The sequence below is a fragment of the Erinaceus europaeus genome, chromosome 3 (assembly GCF_950295315.1).
Source record: "Erinaceus europaeus chromosome 3, mEriEur2.1, whole genome shotgun sequence".
In the NCBI taxonomy this organism is placed as follows: domain Eukaryota; kingdom Metazoa; phylum Chordata; class Mammalia; order Eulipotyphla; family Erinaceidae; genus Erinaceus; species Erinaceus europaeus.
This window is the reverse complement of record NC_080164.1, coordinates 81,653,854-81,664,806: the sequence shown is the minus strand read 5'-3', so window position 1 is coordinate 81,664,806 and position 10,953 is coordinate 81,653,854. Positions and strand designations below refer to the sequence as shown.

Here is a 10,953-nt window from a genome sequence, read left to right as displayed (position 1 = left end):
TGAAAAATGCCCTCCAGCAATAGATTCGCTGGAGGCAAAAAAAAATGCAAATATATATAGACAGTTATAGAAAGAATAGACAACCTGTATCCGTAACCTTAGAGAACTACTGCAATTTCCAATGGAGAGAATAGGGATACAGAGTTCTGGTGGTGGGAATGGTGCATAATTACACTCCTGTTATCTCATAATTTTGTAAGTCAAGATGAAAATATTAATAAAATTATTTTAAAAGACGCAGGCAGTGCCCTCTGCCACTCATGTAGGAATGTATGGCAATAAACCGCAGAGTCAAGGAATAAGGCTCCCAGGAGGCGGCTAGAACCAGACTGGTAGGCGCTTCCGGGCCAGGCCTCCCGGATGCAGAGGCGGAAGTGGGAGCACCTCCGGGCCGTAACCACGGCAACCGGAGGGCGGGGCTGGCCGGAAGACGCGCGACCTTTGACCTGCGGCAGAGTACGTAAGAGGCGGCCACAGGAGGGAAGCGCCGCGCTGGGGTAGTGGGGCAGCGGGGCTGCACTGCCGGCGGTCGCGGTCATGGAGGTGATTGCCCGCGGTGCTGTATGTGTGTGTGTGTGTGTGTGTGTGTGGACGGACCCTGCGCTGCTCCGCAGCCCCTCTGGGTTCCTAGCCTACCTCCTCGCCACTGTGGGGTCTGGACCCCGAGTGGGCAGCGCCGCAGTCCTGCGGCCGGGCTTCCCGGGTCTCCGGGTCCTCGGGTCCCCATGCCCCCGGGTCCCGGGCTCCAGATGGGGCTGGAGTAGTAGTTCGGTCCTCATATGGGGTTTTCTTTGGTTTGCAGGATGCAGCTGACGACGCGGTGGCTTCCCCCGCCGCCCCCGGGACCGGGAAATCCAAGGTGAAGCCTGGGCCCGCGGCGGGAGGCGTGTGCTCCCTGCGTCGGGGGCCTCGGCTTGGAGTCACTCGGCGCCCGGCCATCTCCTGCTGATTTTTGCCTTTGAGAGTGCCCCGCTTTGAGGAGAGTCGGCTCTTTGTTCACTTCCTCCCGGCGGTCGGCACTGCTGACGGAGGGCAGCTTTTCAGATCTTTAGAGCCTGGCTGGCGTGTGATCATGTCCATCTGCAGAGATAGAGCCCCGATTGAGGTGGGAGTCCAGCGAGTCTGTGCCACAGGCTCCTCCCACCCCGTGAGCAGAAGTTGAATGAGATACTTTCTCCAGCCTGTTCTGTGCTGAACCTGCTACAGTAGGAACAGATTAGTTTCGCTTGCGTGCTAAGTTTCAGTTTCCTTGCCTGAGCACTCACTTTTAAATATATATTTATTTATTTATTGGTTAGAGACAGAAATTGAGAGGGAAGAGAGAGACTGATACCTGCAGCCCTGCTTCACTCGTGATGCTTCACCACTGTACTGTATGTTAAGATATGTGCAATCTTTTTTCATTTCGTAATATCACTAGTTGGCTAACAGTTTCATTGAGCTGACATGAAGTTTCATTTGTTAATTGTTTTTTAGATGTGGACTCTTGTTACTAACAGATTTATCCAGAGGCGTATTGTTTTTAGGGAGACGTTTCTTTTTTTTTTTTTTTTTTTTTTTGTGATACAGTAGAAACATGAGTTAAAACAATTTGGTAACCTCACTGTGTCTTTCAGCTGGAAACATTGCCCAAGGAAGATCTTATCAAGTTTGCAAAGAAGCAAATGATACTGTTGCAGAAAACTAAATCAAGATGTACAGGTATTGATATATATATGGTCTTAATTCTTGATTTATTTAATAGAGACAGAGAAATTGAGAGGGGAGAGGGAGATAGGAAAAGACACAGACACTTGCAGCCCTGCTTGGAAGCTTCCTCTCTGCTGCTGGGTCATATAGGGCTTGAACTCAGGTCTTTGTACATTGTAACATGTATGCCCAACCAGGTGTGCAACTGCCTGGTCCCAAGATGTATTGGGTGGGAAATACTTATCTTGGAGACAGGAAGGTAGAGTAACTGTTATCCAAAACACTTTCATATGTGAGCCACCGATGTCCCAGGTTCAGTCCATAGTATCACCAGAAGGTCAAACTGATCAGTGCTTTGGTTAAAAAAAAAAACCAGAAAAGAATATATTCGTTTTGACCATAGTCTCATCTAATCACGGTTAATTTTTTTGTAATACATTGATTTGTCTTATTTATAGTGGAATCTATAGTTATTTAGCATCTAGCATTTGCTGCTAATATTTTTTATCATCTCTAAACTGCAGTTACCTTTGAATTATTAAAATAATGGTAGAATTTCAAAAATTTATTGGGAATTTTTTTTTCTTATTATGACTTGTATTTTCTGAGATAGTTGAAATGTTGAAAAGATAGGGTGTGACCCCCACAAAGGTAAAAAGAAACCCAAGTAAAATAATGCAGGGTTTCTTAGAATTTTAAAGTATATTTATTTACTGCAGTTAATTGATCCCCTACTCAGGTTTCCATTTTGTACATTCCAAAAAGATATCAGTGCCTTCTTTCAGTATGTGTGGGAGAGTTCACCTGTTAAAATGATCAGGTCACTTCACTTGTTATCCTGTCCGAGGACCCAGGCTCAAGCACATGTGAGCATTATGCAAAGAGTAATCTTTAAGAGTTGTGCAACAGTGCTGTGATGTCCCTTCTCTGTTTCTGTCATTTGCCCTCTAGAGAGAAAAAAAGAAAAAGAAAAAAAAGCCCACCAAGAGCAAGCGTGAGATTCTAGAAGAAACATAGCAACCCAAAAAAAGGACAAAATTAATGAACTTATCACTTTAGTCAGTAATTATTTTCATTTCTAAGCTGGAATCTTTTTATTAATTATTTAGAGATGGAGAAAGAAATTGAAGAATTCAAATCAAGGTCTGCTGTTGGAGAAGATGATGATATCATTAAGGTAATGAAAGTAATGAATATTAACTTAGTTTGTATTTACTTAGAAGAGACATCTAATAAATAAAATTTCCATGAGAGTTTCCAACCTGCTAAAGTCCTGTCTCTGTTTTACTATTTCCTCTGTGCCCTTGGTTAAGTTTTTCACTTCTCTACTTGATTGTAAAAACAGAAGGTTAAATGACTTTTAATCATCTGTTCTGGCATCAGTATTACTCACTTTCCTTTTTATCCCACACACTCTAATTATAATTGCCATCTCAATCTCAGCCCTATTCTTCCTTTTCCCTTCAGAAATTCTAGCCATGCTCGGGACTTTAATTTTGACTTGGAGTAAATAAATCATCTTTAGATTGACATCCCTGGACATGACTACCTACCTAGATTTCACAGTTGTGTTTCTGGCTGCTTGGGTGGAAAATCCTCATCCTTTTCATCTCTTCATGCTCAACATGATCAGATTTCCTTCACTGTACAGCCAGCATCAGCACTATTTTCAGGCTTGGGACTATAGAGACTCTTCAGCCTTCCTGTTTTCTTATCCACTAACTGTGCCCGTCACCTCGGACCTATTGTCTTTTCATTATAAAGCTGTGTCTGTCCTCTTTCCTCTCTGTTACCATAGCTGTTGAGCTGCTCATGTTATGCTTGGCTTATTTTGATAGTCCCTAAATGACTTTTCTTTATCTTTTTAGTGCTGCAAATTCCAAATCTCAGAATACTGTTTTATCTTGTTTCCTGCTTCAGAACCCAGTTTGCTTATTCTTTCTTTCTTTTCTTTTTTTTTTTTTTTTAAGAATTTATTCATTCATGAGAAAGATAGGAGGAGAGAAAGAACCAGCCATCACTCTGGTTACATGTGCTGCCGTGGATCGAACTCGGGACCTCATGGATGAAAATACAATGTTTTATCCATTGTGCCACCTTCCAGACCGCTGCTTATTCTTTCTTATATGTCCTTCCTATAAACTGTTTTTTCCTTACCCCACTTAGCCTAAAACTTCTATAAACATTCTTGTGTTTCTCAATGCTTTGTCATCAACTTTCCCTTGTTTTTTTTCCATACTTATAGTTTGAGACTTGCTGTCTATTCTTTGCTTTCATATTCTTTCTCCATAGGTAACTCCCAACTTGTGAGAAGTGGGCAGTTGAGGGACTCCCAGAAAGTACTACATGGTGTCAGTGCATAACATTCACTATCATTTCATCCTATATGCAGCTCAAATAATACATGAAGCATGAACAGTGTACACAGATGCCATTTGAAATCATAATATACTGTGTTAAGCATTCCAGAATTTTATTATTTTTTTTACTTGGTCTGTTATGTGTTTTTTTTTTTTTTAATATATTTATTTATTTTTCCCTTTTGTTGCCCTTGTTGTTTTTTATTGTTGTTGTAGTTATTGTTGTTATTGATGTCATTGTTGGATAGGACAGAAAGAGAAATGGAGAGAGGAGGAGAAGACAGAGAGGGCAAGAGAAAGACACCTGCAGACCTGCTTCACCTTATGTGAAGCGACTTCCCTGCAGGTGGGGAGCCAGGGGCTCGAACCGGGATCCTTAGGCCTGTCCTTGTGCTTCATGCCTAACCCATTGTGTTACCGCCCGACTACCTGTATGTGTTTTCTTAATAACGATAGTCAAAACACAACTACATAGTAATTAAGAATACTGACTCTGGAGCCAGACTGCCTGATTTAGAACTGCAGCACTTAATAGCTTTGTAATGACTATGGCTGAGTTTCTCAACTTCTTTCTCTGTGACTGAGTTCCTTCATCTGTAGACTAGAATTAAAAATAATGCCTACTTTGGGGACCCAGTGGGTGACTTGGTGATTGGCTCACAGGCCCTTTATGCCTGAAATCTAGGGTCAATCCCCAACTCCACATAAGAGCACCAGTGACAGTAATGGGTGGAACTCCATGCGGGGGTGGGGGTGGGCAGTACTTTGGTTACATACACAGATACACACTAGCCAGAATTAGATGCGAGAGATACTTAGTGATATCTCATATGTGTGAGGTCCTTATCTGAATCCTGACACTGCATAAAAGTAATGAGTTAGTAAGATAGTAATACCTGCTGTTCTTGGGTTTCTTGTGAATATTATAAGTTACTACATATACAGTTTTTAGAACTGTGTCTTTCACACTATTGCTCAACATTTGTTCATGTTATCACCATGTACTTACTATTCATGAGTTCTGTTTTATAGTCACATTAAAAAGTTTCTGTGTGTGATGTTTCTCATAAATTATTTTTCTGATGTTGTGTCAGGTAGCAACTTTACAATACTTTATTCATAAAAATAATTTAAAAAACATTTCAAGATGTCTGAATATTTGCCCCATTATTTCCTCCTAATCACCTTACCCTTATTCTCTTGCTGTCAACACCTAAAGATGATATCTTACCTTCACACAAGGAGATGGCCTCAAAAAATTATTTTGAACCTGAAATTGTTATAGCCAAGGTAATAGATGTACTTGGTTAGAAATAGTACTAGTAGAGAGTCAGGCAGTAGCGCAGCGGATTAAGCGCAAGTGTCACAGAGTGCAAGGACCGGCATAAGGATCCCAGTTCCAATCCCCGGCTCCCCACCTACAGGGGAGTCGCAACAATAAAACAAGGGCAATAAAAGAAAAAAATAAATGTAAAAAAATATTTTTAAAAAAGAAATAGTACTAGTAATCTAAAAGTTTATTGCAATACTAAGTAACTTCTGGAAAATACCTTGCACAACAAATCCACTGCTCCTGGTAGCCATGTTTTTCCTATTTGTTCTTTGCTTTTGCTAGGTACATTGTGTGCTGCTGCCAGGAAATACCTGCAGCACTGGTTCACTGCTCATAAAACTTTCCCCATAGGGGCCAGGTGGTGGCACACATGGTTGAGCGCACGGTATAATGCGCAAGGACCCAGGTTCATGTCCCTGGTCCCCACCTGCAGGGGGAAAGCTTCACAAGTGGTGAAGCAGTGCTGTAGGTGTCTCTCTGTCTCTCACTCTCTCTATCCCTCCCTTCCCTCTTGATTTCTGCTGTCTCTATCCAATAAATAAAGATAAAAAAATACTTTCCCCCTGTAGGTGGGGATCAGGTGCTTTATGTATGCTGCTATCTATCAGGTATCTATCCTACCTGGCCCCACCTCTGTATTTCTTTCTTTCTTCTTCTTATTATTTTGCCTCCAGGGTTATCGAATCCACTGCTCCTGCGGGCTGTTTTTTCCCATTTTTGTTGCCCTTGTTATTATTGTTATTTCCTGTTGTTGGATGGGACAGAGAAATTGAGAGAGGAGAGGGAGAGAAAGATACCTTCATACCTGCTTCACCACTTGTAAAGTGAACCCCCTGCAGGTAGGGAGCTCAGGGCTGGAACCAGAATCCTTATGCTGGTCCTTGCGCTTTGCACCACCTGTGCTTAACCTGCTGTACTACCAACGGACTTCCTCTTTTTTTTTTTTTCAATATTTATTTATTCATTCCCTCTTGTTGCCCTTGTTGTTTTATATTTATTCCCTTTTGTTGCCCTTGTTGGATAGGACAGATAAATGGAGAGAGCAGGGGAAGACAGAGAGGGCGAGAGAAAGATAGACACCTGCAGACCTGCTTCACCACTTGTGAAGCGACTCCCCTGTAGGTGGGGAACCGGGGGCTCAAACCAGGATCCTTATGCCGGTCCTTGGCTTTGTGCCACGTGTGCTACCGCCCGACTCCTTTTTTTTTTTTTTTTTGCCTCCAGGGTTATTGCTGGGTCTCAGTGCCAGTGAATCCACTGCTCTTGGTGACCATTTTTTCCACTTTATTGGATACGACAGAGAGAAATTGAGGGGGGAGAGGGGAGAGAGAGAGAGAGATACTTGCCAACCTGCTTCACCAGTTGTGAAGCTTTCCCCCTGCAGGTGGGAACCAGGGGCTAGAACCCAGATCCTTGAATGGGTCCTTGTGCTTTGTACTATGTGCACTTAACCGGGTGCACCACTGCCTGCATTCTGGCCTAGTTGTTCTCTATGTTTCTTGTCTGCTGTGGTTTTCCAGGAATTGTGAATGTCTATACTTTTCCTATAGTGACCCCCTTGGATTCTGTGTTACATACCACATGTGAAGGAAACCATCTAGTAGTTGTCATTCACAAAAGTGCAGGTCATTTGGTAACAGATATAAACTATAACAATAAGAGTTCCCGAACACAACAAACTGAAAGATAAAACTGCTTGACTTTACTTCTCTTCTTTCTCATATTTAAAAAAAAAAAATGCAGAGCCAGGTATCAGAAGTACAATTGTTATGCAAAAGATTTTCATACCTGAGCCTCTAGGATTTCAGGTTTAATTCTAGGCACCACCATAAGCCAGAGCTGTAAAGTGCTCCTGTGAAAAGAAAAGAGAGAACAGAGTTCAGAGATGAACTCAAGACCTCTTGCATATAGGGTACCACTGACCCATCTCATCGACACAGCTTTTCTTTTCCCTATTCTTCTTCTCTTTTAATTAAGTGAGAGGGAAGGGATACCACAGCACTGCCTCCATCATTCATAGAACTCCCCTGGTGCCTTTCATGATATACCGTTAGTGCTAGGGCTCAAATCCAGGTCTTCACACATGACAAAGCAAATGCTCTACTGGATAAGCCATCTTCCACCCACCCCCTCAGGTCATTCTTAGAATAGTTTGTCTCAATAAAACCATCTCATTTAAAGGTGAAAAGTACAAAAGTTGAATACATCACTCTCAAACAATAAACTATTATAGCAAAAATAACAACAATCTCCAATATGTAAGGAAAATAAACTATAAAAAGATCGTTGCAGAGTGACTGAAACATAATACACTGTACTGCAAATGAATTTTAACTCACATAAGAAGATACATGACAAATGTAATTTGCATGCTAAAGGGAGAAGTAAGGAAGTATCTAGATGTGCCTGTTAATCAAAAAAGAAGGGACAGAAAGATTGGTACTATAGAAGTCTGTAAAGAAATACAAAAAAGGTTTCATGCCTTAGACTCCAAAGTTCCAGGTTCAGTGCCCCCACACCACCATAAGCCAGAGCTGAACAGTGCTCTGGTGGTAAAAAAAAAAAAAAAAAAAAAAACTGTAAAAATAATAATAATAAAAGTCAAAAGAATTTTAGAAACATACTCAAAGAAAAATAAAATATAGGAAATAAGTCCCTAGAGAAAATTATATCATAGTCTTCTATGTATCCATATATAGCATATATATATATATATAAGTAGCATATATATCATAAATATAAATGTATCCTATATAAACATATGAGAGTCTTAAACTGTTTCTCTTCCACTATTCTTTGCTTGGACACCATCTATTCATTTTTTCCTCCCCTTTCATGCTTTAAAGATATCTCATACTGCTTTATTTCTTTTTTCTCATTTAGTTAGTTTTGTCTCATTTCTATGGCTTACTTTTTCTGGGTCTGTTTTAGTGTCTATCACCTTGTTGAAGGTTGAATTTTTTTTTTTTAATTTCTTTATTGGGGAATTAATGTTTTACATTCTACAGTAAATACACTAGTTTGTAAATGCATAGCATTTCTCAGTTTTCCATATAACAATACAACCCCCCACTAGGTTCTCTGTCATCCTTTTTGAACCTGTACTGTCCTGTCCCCCCCACCCACCCCAGAGTCTTACTTTGGTGCAATATGCCAATTCCAGTTCAAGATTCTACTTGTGTTTTCTCTTCTGATCTTCTTTTTAAACTTCTGCCTGAGAGTGAGATCATCTCATATTCATACTTCCGTTTCTGACTTGTTTCACTTAACATGATTTCCAAGATCGGCTGAAAATGGTGAAATCACCATTTTTAATAGCTGAGTAGTATTCCATTGTGTAAAGATAACATAATTTGCTCAGCCACTCATCAACATGAATTTTTCAAGGTCCATCCAAGATCGGCTGAAAATGGTGAAGTCACCGTTTTTAATAGCTGAGTAGTATTCCATTGTGTATATATACCAAAACTTGCTCAGCCACTCATCTGTTGTTGGACACCTGGGTTGCGTCCAGGTTTTGGCTATTAAAATTGTGCTGCTAAGAAGATATGTGTACACAGATCTTTTTGGATGGGTGTGTTGGGTTCCTTAGGATCTATCCCCAGGAGAGGAATTGCAGGATCATAGGGTAGGTCCATTTCTAGCCTTCTGAGAGTTCTCCAGACTCAGAAAAGGTAGCAGCAGCAAATACTGGAGAGGATTTGGGGTCAAAGGAACCCTCCTGCACTGCTGGTGGGAATGAATGTTTCTTTTTCTGTTGCATTTTCAGTAATTAAAAAAAATTTTTTTCCTTTATTGGGGAATTAATGTTTTATATTCGACAGTAAATACAGTAGTTTATGCATGTGTTAACATTTCTCAGTTTTCCACATAACAATACAACCCCCACTAGGTCCCCTGTCATCTTTTTCCAGGACCTGTATTTACTTTGGTGCAATACACCAACTCCAGTCCAGGTTCTGATTAGTGTTTTCTCTTCTGATCTTGTTTTTCAACTTAACATGATTTCTTCGGGCTCTATCCAAGATTGGTTGAAAATGGTGATGTCACCATTTTTTATAGCTGAGTAGTATTCCATTGTGTATAGATACCACAATTTGCTCAGCCACTCATCTGTTGTTGGACACCTGGGTTGCTTCCAGGTTTTGGCTATTACAAATTGTGCTGCTAAGAACATATGTGTACACAGATGTTTTGGATGGGTGTGGTGGGTTCCTTAGGATCTATCCCCAGGAGAGGAATTGTAGGATCATAGGGTAGGTCCATTTCTAGCCTTCTGAGAGTTCTCCAGATTGTTCTCCACAGAGGGTGGACCAACTGACATTTCTACCAGCAGTGCAGGAGGAGGGTTCCTTTGACCCCACAACCTCTCCAGCATTTGTTGATGCTGCTGACATTCTCTCAGGAGTGAAGTGGTATCTTATTGTTGCCTTTATTTTCATTTCTCTGACAATCAAAGACTTGGAGCATTTTTTCATGTGATTCTCGGCCTTTTGGATCTCTTCTGTGGTGAATATCCTGTCCATATCCTCTCCCCATTTTTGGATGGGGCTATTTGTTTTCTTGTGGTTGAGTTTGGCAAGCTTTTTTTATATTTTTTGGTTATTAAACTCTTGTCTGATGTATGGCATGTAAAGAAGATCTTCTCCCATTCTATAACAGGTCTCTTTGTTTGGATTTTGTGGTTTCTTTTGCTGAAGCTTTTTAATTGGATGTAGCCACATTGGTTTATTCTTGCCTTAGTCTACTTTGTAATTGGATTCATTTCATTGAAGATGTCTTTTAAAAGTTATGCGGAAAAGAGTTCTGCCAATATTTTCCTCTAAGTATCTGATAGTTTCTGATCTAACAACCAACTCCTTGATCCACTTGGAATTTACTTTTGTGTTTGGTGAAATACAGTGGTTCAGTTTCATTCTTCTGCATGTTTCAGCCCATTTTTTCCAACACCATTTGTTGAAGAGACTCCTCTTTCCCCATTTAGTTTTCAATAATTCTTGCAAGGTAGGTCTGGTAAAGGTATATTCCTTTAGTTATATAGCTGGTGTTGTGTTGGCTGCTTGTTCATATTTGAATAATGGTGTTGCTGGCAGTTCTTGTCTTTTAATACCTTGAATATGTCATCCCACTCTCTTCCGATCTCAGTAGTTGCCACTGAAAAGACTGACACAAGTCTGCCTATGCTACCTTTACAAGTCACTTTTTCTTATTTCCTGAAGCCTGCAAAATTTGTTTATCTGACTTCTTTTTATTTAGTATTCATTTATTATTAATGAGAGAGAGAGAAACACTGCTCAGCCCAGGCTTATCGTAGTTCTGAGGATTGAATCTGGGACCTTGGAGCCTCAGGTATTAAAGCATTTTGTATAACCATTATGCTGTCTCCCCAGCCCTGTCCTTAACTTTTGATAGTTTCACAATGATCTGTCTTGGTATTGATCTCTTTGGGATTATGAATCTGAGAGTTCCCTCTGCTTTCTGAATATTAACATCCTCAACCATATCCCAGTTTTGGAAATTATTCTATTATCTTTTTTTTTTTTTTTCCCACCCAATCCTCTATTATCTTTT

General features: G+C 40.5%; 1 protein-coding gene across 1 annotated transcript in view; it reads left to right on the top strand.

Moving 5' to 3' along the window:
• The first annotated feature begins 494 nt into the window (after nt 1-494).
• GCC2 (GRIP and coiled-coil domain containing 2) overlaps nt 495-10,953 on the top strand; it is a 60,841-nt gene continuing 50,382 nt past the window's right edge. Inside the window, exons 1-4 of the mRNA XM_007537336.3 lie at nt 495-543; nt 803-859; nt 1,617-1,701; nt 2,799-2,866. Coding sequence (XP_007537398.3) covers nt 538-543; nt 803-859; nt 1,617-1,701; nt 2,799-2,866 — 216 coding nt within the window. The 5' untranslated portion in view covers nt 495-537. The remainder of the gene's footprint in view (nt 544-802; nt 860-1,616; nt 1,702-2,798; nt 2,867-10,953) is intronic.